The sequence below is a fragment of the Melanerpes formicivorus genome, unplaced genomic scaffold (assembly GCF_026170545.1).
Source record: "Melanerpes formicivorus ecotype bairdi unplaced genomic scaffold, bMelFor1.0.p_v2 SCAF_57, whole genome shotgun sequence".
Taxonomy (NCBI): domain Eukaryota; kingdom Metazoa; phylum Chordata; class Aves; order Piciformes; family Picidae; genus Melanerpes; species Melanerpes formicivorus.
In genome coordinates this window covers 2861959-2882383 of record NW_027142409.1, presented here as the reverse complement: position 1 = coordinate 2882383, position 20425 = coordinate 2861959, and the positions used below count along the sequence as shown (strand labels likewise).

General features: G+C 41.3%; 1 protein-coding gene across 10 annotated transcripts in view; it reads left to right on the top strand.

The window, feature by feature from the left end:
• Nucleotides 1-20425, top strand: part of DLGAP2 (DLG associated protein 2) — an 818859-nt gene that overhangs the window by 761788 nt on the left and 36646 nt on the right. For all 10 annotated transcript variants that reach the window (XM_068161340.1, XM_068161339.1, XM_068161338.1 and 7 more), the window contains 3 exons: nt 717-1066; nt 11204-11289; nt 14663-15078. In XM_068161340.1, coding sequence (XP_068017441.1) covers nt 717-1066; nt 11204-11289; nt 14663-15078 — 852 coding nt within the window. The remainder of the gene's footprint in view (nt 1-716; nt 1067-11203; nt 11290-14662; nt 15079-20425) is intronic.

Genomic DNA, 20425 nt, shown 5'->3' with positions numbered 1-20425 from the left:
ATTGAGACTTTCATTGCAAGACAGAAACTGTGTTAAACCAGCCTCAGACCTGCGCAGCTCAGCAGACTAAAGTCTTCATTCTGCTCACTTACATCCAGTTCTCATGTTTCAGACACATTTTTATATCTAGGTTTCCATATTCCCTGCATTTAATTATATCCCACTTCAATGTGTGTTCTCAAGAAGCTTTCTGCAGGATAACAGATAAAAATTCACTGCTTTTGGTATTACTTGTAGTTTTTGCTTGTCCAATATCCTGTAGCTTTGCATATATTGTAGCTGCTTTTTTTTTTTTTCATGCCTAGAATTTCCTTTTATTAAACATGTTGTGTATATTTTTAAAACATACACTTCTTGTGTAAGTAGCCAAACTGGCATAATTCCAGCCAGTACACCTGGAAGTATTTCTAAAGGTTAAAGTGTATCATACGGTACAGTAGAAGTTCCTGAACAATATTTTGTTCCAGTATATTGATTCCACTTTCTTACTCCCACCCCTTGCTTCCTGGCTGAAATAAAATGTTTCTGTGGATACTCATCTGACTCTGGGGGACACTTTCAACTAATAGTGAGGTTCACAGAGTGCTATGTTGCACCATCTTCATTTTTAATTGGCATAATCATAATAGTAAGGTGATTTCTGTTGTGAAGCTTACATCATATTAATCTTGATCTTTTTTTTTTTTCTTCATTTTTCATTCTAATTCTTTCCACAGCTGTAACTTATACAAGTTACAAAAAAACGCCTCCACCAGTACCCCCTCGTACCACCTCCAAGCCACTGATCTCAGTCACAGCACAGAGCAGCACAGAATCCACTCAGGATGCATATCATGACAGCCGGACTCAGAGGATTTCTCCATGGCCACAGGACGGACGAGGGATGTACAACTCCACTGACAGCTTGGACAGTAACAAGGCCATGAATCTCGCCTTGGAAACTGCAGCTGCACAGCGCCATGCATCCGAGAGCCAGAGCACCTCCACACGAACCAGCGACAAGGCCATCTTAGTGTCAAAAGCAGAGGAGTTTCTTAAGAGTCAACGTTCCTCTATAGGGATCCAGGTAGCCTACCATTAACGTCTGTCTGTGATGAATTGCTTGCCTTCTTTCTGTAAATAGCATAGAATGAGTCATTCAGCTTCACTGGCTCTAATAATCTAACAAACGACCCCTGGCTGTTTAGCATTAATTGTCATTCACATCATGGCAGTGTGGCTGTGCAGAAAAGTCTTCGGCTAATATGCTGTACCTGGAAGAAAATGAATGAATAAATCTCTAGGGAGGTTACCTGTCATTAACGCTTGATATGAAGATTATATTGCAGAGCTACAGGTGAACAGCATGTTCATCTCCTTCCCTCCATGAACTCACAGACCTTTTTATAGAATTATGACAGGTTTAAAATGCTTGATTTTCTTTTTTGTCTATTATCTTTGTCTTCTGTCCTTGGAAAGCATATAATGATGCTGGATCTTTAAGCTGTTCTACCTCAGATGAGCCCCCCAGCCCTTTTAGTTGTGGTGGGGAGAAGGTACCAAAGAACAGAAAGAAATGTGCTGCATAGTTATAGATGGCAAGTAATGAAATAACATTAATAAACACAGTATTTGAGCACTCCTCCATTAGTCTGCCAAAAAATTGAAATCTTTATTTCACTTTACAAAGTGTCTATGAAGCTGTGGAAACCACAGTGATGTTGTGTTGTTTCATCTGAATGAGATAAGATGATTCCAAATGCAAGTTTTAAATTATGTTCCTTCGACTAAATGAAAAGCACTAAGGATAACAATGCTCATTTGTTTAAATCTGTAGGAAATATCAAGTAGTAATAAATATAAGAAAGTTGAACTTGCAAAGAATGCAAAGTCCTTTGAGACACAGAAGTAGAGGAAAATTTAGGGCTCTGTTCTGCTGTTACTTAGACACGTGTAATTTAAAATATGTGAGTATTCCCTTTTGCATCACCATGTTCACTTCTGTGCTTCAAATTCTCTACTTTTGCCAGATGAACAATATAGGAAATGCCATGTATTTTGTCATGATTACAGGTGTTGTGGAGACAGCAACATAGATCTTGAGAAGGTAATAATCCAGGTAACAAAGCTCAGTGAGTGACTGCTCATCTACTAGGAAGTATATATTTTTTTTTCTTTTAGAAGTAGTAATTACATTCCCACTAATTACAAAATACAGTCAAAGAAAAGTATTTGGGTTAAGCATGCCACAGCTACTGATTGAATTTTACTGTTTAACATCTTGGCATGGTATAATTTTGCTGTTCCACCATGCATTAGAAAAATCGGGAGACAAAGGCTTTGCCAGCAAACTGCTTGTCTGTTTGTTGGCATAAAATATTTGCTTCGGCTTCTTTAGATGCAGCAGAGTAGAATGCAATTTAACAGCAATGATAAAATATTCAGATGGCTACTTTCCAAATGTTTTACAAAGTAAGTAGTGTATCTAAAATTGTTTGGAAAGGGAGCTTAGCAGATAACAGTGAAAAACTCAAAGGAGCAGCAAGTAATTTTGGGTGCCTTTTAGCCCCTAACCTGAAACTTACTCTTCAAAAGGAATAGTATCTGTTATTGTTCTTATCTCTTCTTTACAGCAGCTGTGCACAGTGACATTTAACACTGTTGGTGTCTTCCTTCAGTCAGTCCTGGTATTTCAGCAATTAATTCTGAAACTTTTATTACATCACTTGAGCCTGTTTCTTACTGCAGGTGATGACCAGTACTTTTCACTGGGCTCTGACCCTTCTTTCTATGTGATGTGTTTAATAGCATGTGCATATAATCCACAAAACCATCTGTGCCATGATTTCCATGGAGGCAGCAGATCTTCTTTAGCACGTTGTCACCTGATGCTTGGCCCATAATACTGGTCCTCAGGAGCACAAGGCAAATATTGTTTGCAACCGCAGGTCTTAGAAGGATGAGCTGTTTGTTATCTTTTGAACAGTACAAATTGCTTGGTTGTACCTTTTGGCATTAGATAAGGTTAAAATTGTAACACGGTATCCTGAGAGCACACTTTAGTTATTTGTCTGGGGCTTTTTTTTCCCTGCAGTTAAAAGTCAAATTTCACTTCACTGTGCTTTCTGCAGCACTTTTGAGCAGAAAATGCATTTTGTTGCATTTCTGTTGACAGGTTTGGAAGGAATTAAAACACAGAGCAGAATATTCTTATTGCAAACTATGTAAATAGTAATTTATTCCCCCAAAGTACAGCTGAAGTATTTAATTTCTTTTAGACTTCTGCATCAAAGCACCTTAGAAAAGGATGGTTTTTATTTGCATATTTCCTTGATTGACTAAATTACTTGTTTTCTCATTAGCATGCCATGCCAGTGTAATGCATTGAATTTGCATTTATTTGCATTAATTAATTTGCTATCAGGATGGTTAATTTGTGCAGTTTTTAACGTTACATTCCTTTAACACATTGATGGGAGAATGCTTGCCAACAGAGCTCCATACAGGAACAGAGAGGCACAAAGAATAATCAGCAATGCCTCTACTGGTGGAGCTACTATGGACCCAGCCTAGGGCTCCTATGTCTTCTGTATATATGGTTTGTGTAGCATACGTGCCATGAATAGAGTTCTTTTAAAATGTCCTAGAATACTGGGCATGTGCCATAGGATTGGTACTCACATGCACAGGGAGCCCAAGCTCCTAGCATAGGGCTTACTATGAAGACCAATAGTACCAGATCTGCAAGGACAGAGAGCAGCACAGATGTGCTAACCTATGTCATGGTATGTTAGCCCTTTTTCAGGTGGGAGTTTTTAACAAAAATAGCTTCAGAAACTTATCTATTCCAGAAACACCTGTTCAGTTTTGGTGGTGGTGGTGGTGTGGTGTCGAGGGTTGAGGGGAAGGCCCAGCCTTCTCCCCCCCCCCGTAAAGTGAAGGGAAGAAAATTGAAAGAAAGAAAAAAAAACCACAGCCGGATTAGCAAAGGATTTGTGCTGTATTTACAAGCGGTTGAGGAAATGCAGGTTTATATACAGAATTTACAACATTTACAATATCTACACAGAAATATACAACAAAGTGACACAGGAATGAGATTCCCTCCTCTGCTGAGGAGGGTCCCCCCCCTGTACCCCCCTTCTCTCCCCCTTTTCCCCAGAGAGGGTTAGAAAGAGAGAAAAGGAATAATTGTTAATTAAAAGGGACAGCCTCAAATGGTCACATGTGGGCTATTTTTTTGTTTTCTGTTTGTTTGTTTTTCTCACTGCTAGATTTAACTCAGAAAGAATATTGTCAGATGTGTCAGTAGGCACTGGGAAAAAAAGTTAATTACTAACTTTAAATTCAAATTGCAAAATACTGATTATGAGATTAGGGAGGATTTATCAAAAGTATTTGAACAAAAATGGAGGGTAGAAATTTTCTAGTGTAAAATGACTACTAAGTCAAGAACAAGGTTATTGCTAATATATTTTCAGGGATTTTCCTTGCTCTTTTGCACACTTTTGTATATATGATAATGACTGACATTCAAAAGAGGCTCTAGTTATAAACCACTTCACGTTAAAAATATTTGAATTGTAAAATATATGAGGAAACATGTCAAGAAATTGCTCCTCCTTTATTTCAAATATTTCAAAACATGCAGTCCTTTGTTTCTTCTCTTTTTTAAAAGACTTCAAGGCTTCCCAAAATGAATAGAAACCCCAGAAGCAGATGAGATGGATACAAATGTAAGTGTAGAGGCTGATTTATTGGGGTGTTTTTGGAGATGAGCACTAATTGTAGCACAGAGAAAGAACTCTGTCATCTTCATTTATTGACACACTTCAAATTACCTAGATTTTTTTTTAATCTTCAGAATCTTCAGTAAGTAAATAATTCTTATAAATAAAAAGCTGTATTCAGGAGGATTAGTGCAATAACTTGTTCCCCCCCTACACTCCCTCCCTTTTTTTTTTTTTGGTGTAAAATAGGATCTTCTGCATAATATTTATATTTTATATATATTGTTCACATTTTATGATTGAAGTTTGAACAAGAAACTCTGCAGTCTCAAGCTGGAAGTTCCATTTAAGAAAAAGCATTTTGTACCCACATGGCATACTTGAATGAGCATCTACATTGGTGCTTAGATAATGTCTGGACTTGGTGATTGTAAGGTTCTTTTCCAACCTAAATGATTCTCTTATCATTACATCATTCTGTCTTCTTTGTCCTGTTTAGATTATACCATCCTTGTCACTGCTCTACTTCAGTGTGCACGTAGCAATCAAAAGAAATATTCACATTGATTGCACAGGTCTCTGGATCATAAATGGTCCAGATTTTTAGAGGTGAGCATTGTTCATTCTCCTCCTAAAATCATCAGATTGTGCTTTTGTGAGAGAAATGAGTGAAGTCCCTGACCTGCAGATATCAGTGAAAGCTTTGATAGCATCTCTGTAGAGGTGTTGCTGGCCTTTAAAGTCAGCGTTGACTGATAGATAGATAGATAGATAGATAGATAGATAGATAGATAGATAGATAGATATGCACACACAGAGGACTGTAGGTGATGCAGGATTCACAGGCTTAGCTGCTTAGTTGAGTTCCCAGACAGTGGTTGCATTTTGACCTCTTTATTTGTCGAAAAGTTTAGCAGTTGGAATTGTAGTTAAAACAAAGCTATGGTTATTTTAAAGGCATCTAATTTTTTACTCTTTTCACAGATTACTGTTACTTGTTTTCTTAGCTGGCATCTAACATGATGAAGCTCTCAAAGTGGGGAAAACCCAGATTGCTATCTTGCAGAGTATGTGTTGGTTCAGAACAATTTTCCATGTAGCACAAAATGAGCAAAAAAGTGATGAGCAGCCACTGCTGTTGTGACTATCATGTATCAGCTCTGCATGAATCCCCTTTCTAATCTCTGGTATGCATTTTTAGGAAAAACGTGCTTTCTTAAAAGATCAGCAAAATTTTTCGACACATTGCAGAATCTTCTTTGTAATGTAGGACATTAAGAAGACCTTCTTTACTATGAGAGTGACTGAACAGTTGAACAGTTTGCCTAGGGAGGTGATGAAGGCCTCACCCCTGGAGACGTTCAAGGTCAGGCTGGATAGGGCTCTGAGCAACCTGATCTAGTTAGGGATGTCCCTGCTTACTGCAGGGACGTTAGACTAGATGACCTTTAAAGGTCCCCTCCAACCCAATGCATTCTATGATTCTTGCAGTAATTAACACTTACTGTGCCGTGCAATGTATTGGAATACTTCACACATTCTGCTGGGAACTAGAGGAGTAGCAAAATGGAGCCCTGTGGTAAGGCACAAAAATTCACTCAAGTACAAAAGTGTAGGTTTATTTTGGTAGGTTTCTAAAAATTGTTTTGAAAACATAGATGCTTTTTGGCTGATAAAGGTATTCCGCCAGTTAAGGAAGGCAGTAGCAGTTAGTACCATAGTTTTATTTCAAGTATTTTCCCTACTTTGAAGTCACTGCATACAAATGGGACCTCACTGTACCTAATAATTGTTATCTGCATTCACAATTACATGTACTTGATCTAGTGTCAAATGTAGTGTTTTCTGCCCTTTTTTTTTAATCTCTGAAAAACCTGAGCAAGAGATGAAAGGTAAATTATTTCCTTTCCTGGGCATCATCATTAAGGTTGTTTATTAAAGTCTAATTATAGAACAAATCAGTAACAGCGGTGAAAACCCTTTGAGGGCAGTGAAATTGCATGGGGAGAGATAAAGTGGCCTGAAGGACTCTTATTATTGATGCTTATGACAGAGAAGCAAAAGACACTGGGTTAAAATCTGTTTTCTTATGCATTGCGTAGATTAACTTCAAGCCTCCCTTACAGACACTATATATATATATATATATAAAAGCTTAGACAAGATTTTTTAGGACACTGCAATGATATCCTCTAGCACCCTTCAAATACTTGGAGGCTCAGATTCCTCCTCAGAGCCTTTTCTTTTCAGGACTGTGCAACCTCAATTCTCTCAATGTGTCTTCATAGAAGAGGTGGTCCATTATGCCTCATTATGTTTGCTATTATTATTGTAAATCTTATGGGCATACAGTAAACTCATAGAACTGACATTTTTCATGGCATTAACTTCCAAATTTTAAAACCAGTTGTAGTTCTTTGTAAAGGGAGAGGAAGATGATCTGCTTTATTAGATGTACTCCTTCTTCTTCTTTTTATTTTAGTCAGCGTGTGGCTATTTTATTATATCCTATCCTGTGTGAGACTCCATCACAACCAGATGGACATATACATTGGGACAGTATTTTGCTTCACTGCAATTGTGGGCCAATTTGCTAATATTAAGGCTTTTAGAACCCATACAAGTATAAAAACTATAACGAATCATGAAGAATAACAACAGATTTATTAAGACTTATTTGAGTTTCAGAAGCTCCACACTCAAACTGAACATATTACTTTTTCTCCTCTGCTTATTTGAATCTGGCTTGTCCAATCTGATTATGTCTAAGGAATTTCCGGCTGTCTTCTAGCAGGAGTCTTTATACCTATTGTTCAGAAATGCAATTTCTTTGTTCATTTGTTTCTTTGTGAGTGCAAATAATTTTATTTCCCACTTCTACTTCTGTTGGCATTTGCCTTCTTTTTCCACATAAGAAAAAAATTTTTGTTGTTGTTACAATATTTGCAATCCTAGATTGCATGCACATAATTTGGCAGTCTCCTGCTGTTAGAAGGCACAGAGAGGAAATGGAAGCATTTAAATATGAAGGCAATCATCAGGTCATTTTAGTCAGTGTCAGCCTTTGCAAACTAGAGGGAAGGATAATTGGGCAAGAATTTATATTTAGTGGTAACTAATGTTATTTTAATTTTGATACCTGGCTCATTTTTTCCCTGGTAATTTTGTTTTGAAGAAAATTGTAGACTATATTACATCATTTATGTCTAAATTCTAGATGTCAGTTGTATACTGAGAAAATTATTCAGAATAGACTTGTAGGTGAAATATGAATAAGAAAGCACTTGAAAAGAGGTAGATATAAAAAGAATTTTTCTTAATGTGTTGCGTCAATGGAAAGATACCAGCCTATCCAAAACAGAAAAGGGACATTTGCCTCTACACATGGTGCCACATCCAGCTGGCAGCCAGTCACTAGTGGTGTCCCCCAGGGATCAGTGTTGGGCTTTGCAGGTTGGAAGGACCCCGGCAGACGGCGAGGTCCAGCAGGGTCATCCTCTCACGTGCCTGCTCAGGATTGTGATGTCAGCCACGGGAGTTTTAAACCCCGGTGGGGCTGAGCACACAATGCCATTTTGGCTGGAGAGCCTTCTTGCCCGATTGCACGTGCCGGGACAGCTGACAGAGTACAGAAGCTTCTGTGGTAACTCAGATAAATTATAGTTTCATAGTTTCATAGTTTCATAGTTTCATTCAGGGTTGGAAGGGACCACAAGGATCATCTAGTTCCAACCCCCCTGCCATGGGCAGGGACACCCCACACTAGATCAGGCTGGACAGAGCCTCATCCAGCCTGCTCTTAAACACCCCCAGGGACGGGGCCTCGACCACCTCCCTGGACAATGCATTCCAGGGTCTCACCACTCTCATGGTGAAGAACCTCCTCCTCACATCTAGCCTGAATCTCCCCACCTCCAGCTTCATTCCATTCCCCCTAGTCCTATCACTACCTGAGATCCTGAGAAGTCCTTCCCCAGCCTTCCTGTAGGCCCCTTTCAGATACTGGAAGGCGACAATTAGGTCACCTCGGAGCCTTCTCTTCTGCAGACTGAACAGCCCCAACTCCTTCAGTCTGTCCTCATAGGAAAGGTGCTCCAGCCCTCTGATCATCCTTGTGGCCCTTCTCTGGACACGTTCCAGCACCTCCACATCCCTCTTGTAATAGGGGCTCCAGTAGTTAGGTGGAATATATGTTTTTAACAACTAACAATAAAACCCCTGAACCATGGTAACAACTCAGCCAAAGGCTATTAGAAAATCAGTAGGTACCTGGATAGAACTGGTGCACAAGCACACAGGTGTCCAGGCTGCTAGCTGCAGAGAGTGCTGGAGCCTGGCACTTGGAATGGAGGGCGAAGGAGACAACACCTATATCAGGTGCGACCAGGTGAATTTTCTACTCAACCTGGTGGCTGAGCTTAAGGATGAAGTGGCTGAGCTAAAGGATGAAGTATCAAGACTCAGGACTATAAGGGAATGTGAAAGGCAGTTAGATATATGGGAGCAGGCTTTGCAGACCCTCCCCAGTTGAGGGAGGCATCCCCGGAAACAGGGAGGGATGGACACAGGTCCCTGTTAGGGGAAGCAAGGGGAATCCATCCCAGCCCTTTTCCCTTCCCCTTATTGCCCTTGCACAGTAAGTATGAGGCCCTGCAGGCTGAGGGCAATGTGGATGAGAGGGCTGAAGAGGAACCATCTAAGCTCCTTCCAGAGATGCCTGTGACTGCTGCAAGGGGAAAAGTTATCTTGTCTTTGTCATAGGATGTCCTCTTTTAATTCACAAATGTGGTGTGCATATTGAAAAACTGGTTGCTGATTTTTTATTTTCTTTAACTGTGAAATTATTGTTCAAAATGAAAAATCAGTTTTACTCTTTTCCTTTCTTCCTGAGTCTCTCTTGGTTCAGTCAAATTTGCATGCTGCAGCATTCGTTCTGTCTGTGTCAGAGACTTGGGGGCGGTGTGGTTGGGGGAGTGTTACATAAAATTCCACAGAAACTTGCAAAAGCAATGTGGTCTCAGTTATGAAGAAAACTACTGTGAATATATTTTGGTAAGTGTATTTCAGATGGGAATACTATAAAAAGTGCATAAATTGCTTGATATAGCATTTTCAGGACCATGTTATTAAAGAAGGTGAGATGTGGCACCAAGTTAGGAGCAGGTGTCAATCTGTTGGAGGTAGGAGGGCCCTGCAAAATGACCTTGACAGGCTGGGTGGGCAGAGGTCAATGGGATGAGATTTAATAAGGCTAAGTGCAGGGTTCTACACTTTGGCCACAACAACCCCAAACAGTGCTATAGACTGGGGACAGAGTAGCTGCAGAGCAGCCAGGCAGAGAGGGACCTGGGGCTGCTGGTAGATAGTAGCCCGACATGAGCCAGCAGTGTGCCCAGGTGGCCAAGAAGGCCAACAGCATCCTGGCCTGTATCAGGAATAGTGTAGCCAGCAGGACAAGTGAGGTTATTCTTCTCCTATACTCAGCACTGGTCAGGCCACACCTTGAGTCCTGTGCCCAGTACTGGGCCACTCAATTCAGGAGAGATGTTGAGGTACTGGAACGTGTCCAGAGAGGGGTGATGAGACTGGTGAGGGGCCTGGAACACAAGCCCTATGAGGAAAGACTGAGGGAGCTGGGCTTGCTTAACCTGGAGAAGAGGAGACTCAGGGGAGACCTTATTGCTGTCTACAACTATCTGAAGGGAGGTTGTAGCCCAGCGGGGGTCGGTCTGTTCTCCCAGGCAACCAGCAACAGAACAAGGGGACACAGTCTCAAGTTGTGCCAGGGGAGGTTCAGGCTGGATACTAGGAAGAAGTTCTTCACAGAGTGATTTGCCATTGGAATGGGCTGCCCACGGAGGTGGTGGAGATCTTCAAGAAAAGACTGGATGAGGCACTTAGTGCCATGGTTTAGTTGATTGGATAGGTCTGGGTGATAGGTTGGACTGGATGATCCTGGAGGTCTCTTCCAACCTGGCTGATTCTAGGATTCTATTCTGCTGTATCCCTCACATAATTTAAATGATTCTATATTTGTCAACATAGTTGTCGATAAAATTTCGTTGCAGCATTTCTTTTTATCACCTGCCAATTTATTGGGCTACTTGAGATTTTATTTTATTGTGTAAATCAAGGACTATAATGAGATTGGTTCATAATAATATAAAAAGGAGCTATCCTGTGGATTCCTGGTTCTAAGAACAGCTCTTCCAGACCAGGCTTACTCCCTGATTCCACTGAACTGAGTAATTGCATCTGCTGTGATTTGAAATAGGGTGTTACACAGCAGACCAGAAGTAATTCTGCAAGGCTTTAGAAAACACAGCCCCAAAGCATTGATAACCAGGCTGAACACCTATTTCATCTGTTTTACTGTGCTATGTGTTTCTTAGCAGTAAAAGAGGAAATAATAATTAATTTTGAATGAATGCAGGTAGAAACAGTGCTGAGTTATCAGTGCTTACTCTGCAGATATATCTTTTGTGTTCAATTAGGTGGAAACAGCAACTGATTCTGATACAGAAAGCAGAGGCCTACGGGAATACCACTCTGTTGGAGTGCAAGTGGAAGATGAAAAAAGGTAATTTTAGCGTGTACAAAAATCTTTAGTCTTTCATATACAATGTACCCCTAAATAATTCACAAAGCCAAATTTCATACAGGTGTGCTGGTCATTTCAAAACATTTGTAGAGATTACTTTGCAGTTGCATAATATTTAGTTAAATTCCCAGTTTTTAATTGGAGAAAAAGAAGTTAAAGTTTTAAATTTAAGTTGCAGATTAATATAATTTCCTTACTGACAGAACAAAACCAAAGAAGTGTATATCGGAGTACTTTTTTTTTGGTCATACTTCTCACACTGATCAAGGTTTCCCCATCCTCACAAGGGGAAATAATGGTAAGGATGTAACCCATACAACCTTTATCCTAAAGTACAATCAGCTTTTATGCTTGTTCAGTCCTTTTCTAGCTGTTGGAAAATGTACTAACCTGCAGGTTATCCCTGACAAGCACTGGGACCACTATCTCAATTCAAAGCAGGTGTCAGACACTATCTGGCTGCTAACTGCCTTTTACCATGTGTAATGGGTTGGGGCAAACCCCCTCCCCACCACGCGCAGAAATAACGACTCAGACAAACAGATTGCAAAAGTGATGGAAAGTTTAAATAGAGAACAGTGAGTGCGTGCAAAGAACTAGAAACACAGTGACAAAAAGAACCCCAAAACAGACCCAGAGAGATCCCATCCCCACCTGAGGGTGCACCCAAAACCCCCAGGGCTCCTCCTTTTTCCCCCCACTGCTAGGCTAGTCTCAGCTGGCCAGATCTGAGACTGCCCACCCCCCCGTGGCCTTGGGCCTAACCAGGCCCATGGCTGGGAGATCTCTCCCCCAGTTACCGGGTGGCAAAGAGGAAGGAAAGAGGAAGTGCCAGACCCCGCCGTGAAACTTATAGTGGTGCAAGGGATCATGGTAGGAAATAACCTAATTTCCTGTGTCCACCCACTGGGCTGGACTTCTGGACACAGGAAACATCCCTGTAGCAGAGGGCACCCAGCCCAAACTACGACAGGAGCCACCCCTTATTTCATACCATAATCCCTGCACCCAAACACATCATCAAATCAGAAAAACTTCTGATGACATGTCCGGCGAAGTCCTTATCTTCATCTGGGTGTCCACCCCAACACTCTCTCATTCAGGCTCAAGTGTCTGTCCATTCCAGTTCTTCTTCCTTCATCCAATGGAACCTCCCAGTGATGCAGAGCTCATTCTCCTGCGGTGCAAATTCTCCATGGATTCGTTGGGCATCCTGGTCACCTGGAAAAGCCTCACAACTTCTCAGCCAAGCCTTTATTCTCACCTATATTTACTCAGCGGCATATTCTCCACCCCTGGGGCAGGCCAGTCGAAACAATCCAACTCCACGACTGCCTTTTTCAATCCATCCAGGGTGCCGCAACCAACCGCTTCCATCCGCGGTCCAAAACTACACGGATGCATGTCCGAGGCACTCCGCCCCCCACTAGGCGTTTGTGTACTGAGGCATGACAGCATCCAGATGCACACACACACACACACCCCCGAAAAGGGAGGGGTTGCACCACAGCTCACTGAGAAGAAGGGAGGTGGAACCAGGCGCTCGGTGCCACTTTCGGAACTCATCCAAAAATCGGGGAAAGAGATTGGAGCTGGCCCTACTGCAGCCCGAGTACACGGCCCAGGCCACCACCGCTGCTCCTCTGAGCGCACGGCCGGGCCCACCGCTGCTGCCACTCGGCACACATCAGGGCCCCACCCACCTCTACCGCCGCGGCACAGAATCAAAACCACCTCCACCCCTCGGACACTCAAACGGCTTCTCCAGCAAAAGCCATACATGCGTTCTCAGAGCCCTTGAAAACGGCTTTCCAGCTGGAGTCCCCGTCGGCCCCCCCGGGGTTTTGGGAGCTGGTTCGCCCGCTTGCCGTGGCTGGCTCTATCCTCGCAGCGAGAATGGACCTGACTCTGATCTGGTCACCGCTGCCCCTCCCCCACTTCGCTCCCCGCCGTGGAGGAAGGGCAGGTTCCGCGTTTTCAAGCGGTACCCCGATGCCGATGGTCGAGAACCACCCCTGCTTGAAATAGCAGGAGAGGGTCTGTGCCACCGGCCGTGCACCAGTTATCCCCCCGCAATCCACAAGAACTCACACGGTCACCCCGGCAACATCACTTGAGCCCCAACTGCCAAACCCAAACCGACGCCCAGAACTAAATTTAAACTCTCCATCTTTTGCAATCGATCTGCAGAGTGGGCACAACAACTAGCCCCACGTTGGTGCACCAAAAATGTAATGGGTTGGGGCAAACCCCCTCCCCACCACGCGCAGAAATAACGACTCAGACAAACAGATTGCAAAAGTGATGGAAAGTTTAAATAGAGAACAGTGAGTGCGTGCAAAGAACTAGAAACACAGTGACAAGAAGAACCCCAAAACAGACCCAGAGAGATCCCATCCCCACCTGAGGGTGCACCCAAAACCCCCAGGGCTCCTCCTTTTTCCCCCCACTGCTAGGCTAGTCTCAGCTGGCCAGATCTGAGACTGCCCATCCCCCCGTGGCCTTGGGCCTAGCCAGGCCCATGGCCGGGAGATCTCTCCCCCAGTTACCAGGTGGCGGAGAGGAAGGAAAGAGGAAGTGCCAGACCCTGCCATGAAACTTATAGTGGTGCAAGGGATCATGGTAGGAAATAACCTAATTTCCTGTGTCCACCCACTGGGCTGGACTTCTGGACACAGGAAACACCCCTGTAGCAGAGGGCACCCAACCCAAACTACGATTGGCTAGAAGTAACCTGAAGCAATGGACTCAGATGTGAATAGTTTTCACAAATAATCTTGGCTTCTCAACATGAAGCTTTTCTGAAACGTCATTTTTCAGTGGCATACCAAAACAGTAAATCAGCATTTAAGGGCCAATGGGAAGTAAAACGTGCCACAATCTTAAACCTACGGCTCTTATTTTTCTTTTATTAAAGGATTCTCAGCAGTTGTAACTAAACAGATTTTCATATTTTATATAATTTGAGATCTTAATTTTTGAATTTTTTTTTTACACTTGTACTTTACAGAGTTCTATCAGGAGATGTAAGCCTACAGGTCTGCCAGTTATGTCCAGTTCATTTAATAATGATATATGGTATTTTGTAGGATGAGAATAAATCAATATTTGCTTCCATATATAATTTAAATGATTTTCTTTTGTATCTTTTTTCAGATCAATGATGCTATTATGCATTTTGGTTTTCCTCTCTGTTGTTACTAACTGTATTATTTTAGTGAGATATCACAAAGAAAGAGTAATATCTCTTCCAAGGAGAAAACCAGAATCCATTCACTGGAACATTATTTTGTATAATTGCATATGTTTTTATATGTCTTAATCTCTTTTCTTTCTCCCCTTCTTCTCCAAGACACGGACGATTCAAGCGTTCCAACAGTGTAACAGCTGCAGTCCAGGCTGACCTAGAACTGGAGGGCTTTCCAGGACACATCACCATGGAGGATAAGGGACTTCAGTTTGGCTCATCATTCCAGCAGCACTCAGAGCCCAGCACACCCACCCAATACAGTGCAGTGAGAACTGTACGGACACAGGGACTGTTCAGTTACAGAGAAGATTATAGGGCCCCAGTTGACACCTCAAACCTTCCACCACCAGAGCCCTGGCTAGAGCCAGCCATCGAGACAGTAGAGACTGGTCGAATGTCTCCTTGTCGACGGGATGGATCTTTGTTTATGAAGTTGCTACATACTGAAACTAAGAGAATGGAAGGGTGGTGTAAAGAAATGGAAAGAGAAGCAGAAGAAAATGATCTTTCTGAAGAAAGTAAGAACATTTCAGTATCTTTTTTTTATAGATGTCTGATAAAATAAGAAATCTGCTAGGATAAAACTGTGGTCTGTAGTTTTGCCTTACTTATTTTGTAGTATCATAGACAATCTACAGAACCATTGGATACAAGAACCCTGCCATGCAACTGATTGTGCAAGATGGCATTTCCAAGAGTAAGATTTTGTAGAAGGAGCTGAGGAACCAGCCATGCAGTCAAGCCCAGGATCAAAGTCTGGTGTTAGATATGGCTGAAACGACTCATCCATAGCTTCAACTATGATACATTCCTTCCACTCACTTGTATGGCTTCAGTGCTTGAGCCTTTGCTAGAGCCCACATGAACATTTTTTTGATGTTTTTCTGAAACCTGAGAATTTGCCTCTTATTAATAAGCAGCTTCATTGCTTTTGAGGCAGTTCTACCTATCATAAAGGGGCTGTTGGCAGATCAGAACGGAGTAGGCAAAACAATAGTTAAAACCCTTCTGAAGTTACAAAGGCATACACACTATTAGTTCAGCTGCATTTTCTTATTACAGTTTTGTCAAGAATCATTATTATTCTCTCATGTCCTGTGGACACCTTGAAAGGAGTGATGGGACAAAGTGAAAAATAATGTAGACTATTTTGGAACAAGATCCAAGCCAGCACTAATGATAGTAATATATCAAAGTGGTCCTAGCACTCAGTAGCCAGCTCCCTGTGATTCCCTCTGAGGTCAATTATCCTTGTTCTTCAGGCTCGGTTTTATAAATATTTCAATCCTTTCCAATCTGAATGATTGTGTCAGCTGAGATTTTGTTCATATTAAGTTTTCTTACTAGCATCTGTACTCTCACAAATCTCACTATCACCTCACAAAACTCTTTCCTGATCTTCTTTCCTCCTTGGTGAGTTCTTGCTATGATCTGCCCTCAGGTCTTGGGCTAGTCCTACATGGTAACTAAAAGGCCATTTTTTGTGTTTGGGTCTGGTTTGGTTGTTGTTGGGGGATTTGTGGTTGTTGTTGGGGGATTTGTTGTTGTTGTTGTGTTTTGGTTTGGTTTTGGTTGTTGTTGGTGAGTTTGATTTTGTTTGGTTGGTTTGGTTTGTGGGATTTTTGGGTTGGTTTGTTTGGTTTTTTACTTGTCCTTTTCAAAAGAAAAAAATGTCTGGGTTTGCCTTGTAGTTTTTTATTTTACAGTCATATTTCTCCCATATATAGTGCACAATTCTGCCAAGTAATAGCACAGATTTAGGGTGGGGGAGAGCATAAGGCTCTTTTTCTTCCTTCAGCCTCTAGTGCTTTCTGGAGTGTAGGTTTTTATGCTTATTTTCATCATGGTAGAGCTGAGCTGAGAATTTTCCCTTTGCATTTATACTGTGAAGAATTTCATACTCTTCTAGGGGTTGTTAAAGTATGAAGAATAAAATATTTTGCTTTGCTTAGAACTGTGTGAAGATTTCCAAGCCTTCTTTAATAATAATTATTTTTCTAATCCTTCTTTTTATTCTATATGTCTGTTTTTCTTTTCCCCTAATCTTTGTACTGCTGATATTTCTCTGCTGTCATTAAGTATCCCAAAGCACCTGCTTCCAAGGTTGCCTGTTAGTGATGTGGGGACATTAGTACTCAGAATCTGAAGCAGAGGTTCAAAGAGCAAGACTTTAATCTCCTTGGAAAGAGCAAAATTATTAAAGAGCAAAGGGAAGAAACACACAGACAGTTGACCCCTCTCTTTCCCTAGGAGGCCAGGGAGAAGTCTGCAGGCAAGGGACAGATGTTTCCCGCCCCCTCTCCTTGCAAGCTCTTCCTCATGCACAGCCCTAATCAGATCTGCAGCCACATAAATGAGCACTGGAAACACTCTCATGTCAGTTCTTCTTCCTCACTCCAAGAGGGAGTGACTTAGCTCTATAAAGTGTTTTTCTATGAAATATGAAGCTGTGTATTACATTAGCAAAACTTAGAGAAGGGGATTTTAGCTGGCTACCCACTCCCAAATGCAAAATCACTGTCCCATCTTGTGAAGCTTGCACAACAGAAATACTCTGAAACACCTTACTACACAGGAAAACCACTATTAGGAAGATAGTTTTCAGTAAATTACACGTAGGACATGAAGATAAATTGGACTCCAGTAATTTTAATTTGTATTCAAAGTTAGTGACACCGTTTTAACCTAGAACATTTCAGTCAGGAAACAAAGCCAATTATCAGGACTTTGTTTCCCCATTTGCAGTGACTTTTCTCTGTAAAATAAAAAGAAACAGCAATTACATGGTATAGAGTTACTAACACAATTGAAATGGACTCTTGAAAGCTCATTATTAAACTAAGCAAAATTAATTACTTGTGTTTGGGAAACACAAGGTTAGAGAAATCATTAGAGCATAAGTCTATACAGCATTTGCAAAATCAGAGGTTTGTTTTCAGCTGACTGTCAAAAGTGACACCCAGACTTCTGATTTTCCTTTTTATGTGACTCATTTCAAGAGTTCTTCCTCAAATAATTTCCAAATTGCATTACCACTGAAATGGTATCTGTTGACCTAATACAGCTTACATCAAGTAAAAAGAAGTTATCAAAGAACTATTTTCACTGAGGGAATGAGCTGCATAGCATTTTCCAATTTCAGTGTGAATATTATTTTTTTTTTCCTATTGAGTCTTTGACACATTTTGTATCCCCAGTTTGAGCTCAGGAGGTTGAAAGGTATGTATCCACAAGAACTAAAGTCTAATGGTAACCCAGCATGAAATGTATCTTGGCATATTTAAGCATTTCCCTAAAGAAAACACACATAAATAGGAAAGCCAGAAGCAATGAAATATGGTTTTCAGTCTTGCAGCAGGAGCTACTACTATTCCCAAACCACTTCACAGCCAAGTTTGCACTTTCAAACTGTCATTGTTAATGCTGAATGTTGGGAGGTTTTTTTGTTTAGTTGGTTGGTTGGGTTTTGTGTGCATTTGTTATTTTTGTAACTGAAGACCAAATATAGCTTGGTATCTCACAAAAGAACTTGTCTTTATGATACCATTTCTATTTTGGTTTAATCACAGGAAGAGTTAAAATAGAACTGCATTTTAGAAAACAATTTCATTTTCTGTGTTAAGAGAATATCCTCAAGATCACAGAAAGCGGATTGCTGTATTGATTTTTTTTTTTCTTTGACTGTAACTTTTCTTCCATAATATTGTTTTAAGAGCTTCACTCATCAGGTCTTAGAAAAGAAGATAATCACTGCAACAAAAAATAATCTCTCCCTGTTTCTTTTCACAGAATTTTGTTTATTTGGTCAGTTGCCATGACTCGTATTTTGGAGTCTCTGAAAAGTTCATGCATTGTTTGTGGGTGCAGCTAGTTGTTTTTCTCAGTGTTTATTATAACATAGATAGATAGACAGATAGATAACAATAATATACATGTGGCTGTAATTGTGCCCAGGGTAAGTCATCTGATCACATTCACTAGCAGGGTGCCTCCAAGCAAAGACATGTTTCTCAAGGGTGCTGATTGGAGATTCAGTTTCAGACACTGAAAATTGTGTTTGGCTGTAAGTGCTGTGTAGGTGACGATAAGAAAAATGCTCTCAATTGTCACAAAGCTATTGAAGATCAAGAGGGCCAGGATTCCCATGAGCCAGCCATGATCTCTGTGATGAAAGCAGAGGTAAATGGGAAGAACTGGAAGGCACAACCTACAGCTGCAGTCCCACAGCTTATGGGCAAAGCAGAAGCAGAAGACATCCTCAGCTTCTGTATGCCACATGGCTTGGCTACTGAAATATTTCACTTCACAAGCTAAATGGAGAACAGCCACACAGGGTTTACTCTCATAGAAAAATCCTAAGAGAGGTGCAAGAAAATTAACAATAGTATAAAGAATAGCAGCAGAAATATTGTTTTGCTGGAATCTTCTGCATCATAATTAGGAGCTCTGCCAGAATATCTATATAGTAACATGATCTCAAATATGAAAAAAAAAAAAGAGCATTAGAGACATCAAAACATCACCTTTCTACCCCATAGCCATTCATTCCATGCATGCTGGATTTTTTCTTGCTAATCACCTTGATGATATTTCCACAGTACTGCAAGGGATTTACTAGCACAGCCCAACAGTAACAGAAAACATGGAGTTAAATCTCCCACACTTTGGAAAAAATACAATAAAATAAAAAAAACCCTCACAACTGATTTATTTTAGTATATTCATCAATTAATCATTGTGGTGGGTTTGGAAGGGGTAAGGCCAAGAAGCCTCCTCCCTTCCCCCTTGTAAAGTAAAAGGGAAAAAAAAATTGAAGGGAAAGGAAAAAAAAACTCGCAAGCTGAATTAGCAAAGCAGTGGAGCTATATTTACAAAGCAATGTAGGGAATGCAGGGGAATATTTACAAATTTACAATATCTACAATATATACAAAGATATACAACAGAGCAACACAGAAATGAGAGTAATCCCCCCTCGGCAGAGGGGTCCCCCACCTCCGCTCTCCCCTCTCTCCCCCCCCTTTCCCCAGAGTGGGATAGAAAGAGAAAGAAAAGAGAGGAAAAAAAGTTAGAAGCAGTTCGTGTTAATTGGAAGGGAGTTAATATACAGGCCTGGTGTCTGGATTTCAAGGCCGAGGCCTTGGCAGAAAGCCCAGCACAGAGATAGCTGCAGAGCTGCTGCACCGTAGAAAGGCGGAAGCAAGACTGAAGATAGGGTGCCGGAGTGCCCAGGGTAGTCCCAGCTCACTCCCAGTTCAGAAGGTGCTTCCTCCCACTTTACCAATGAAATAGTTTAGACTATTCCTTCCGTTTACCAACTTCCGTCCACCATATTCCCTTTCTTAAGGGGGCAACGTCAACCGGCCACAATCATCCATAAAAGCTTTCGTAGGCATTTGACCAAATATGGGTTACTCTTTAACCAAAGAGAAATTACTGACATAATTTCTTAATGCTCTTCACAAATCTATTTTTTCAGGAGCTATTGAAATTTACATTTGTATTGTTGAGAATTATGGGGGCGACGGAGATTGGAGTCAATACAGCTGACCAATATGATCGAGTATTGTTCCTTTATTGTTCCAGTATTGCAGGCCTATGGTGCAGGCCTATGGTGCAAGTATAGCACAGTAAAGTGAAGTGTAGAAGAAGAAGAGACAGGAAAGGCAGAAGTGCGTAGCAAGGGAACTTCTACAACTTATATAAACTCGGAGTGCCTTGTTGGCATGGCTTCATTGGTTCCCTATGAGTGACCACACATCGCACTATTATAGATTATTGGTCCAACTACTAATGACACGCAAGGTTTGTTGATGCAGGTGCATGTCCTGTTGTCCCAGGATAACTTTCTAGGTTTATAGCTAT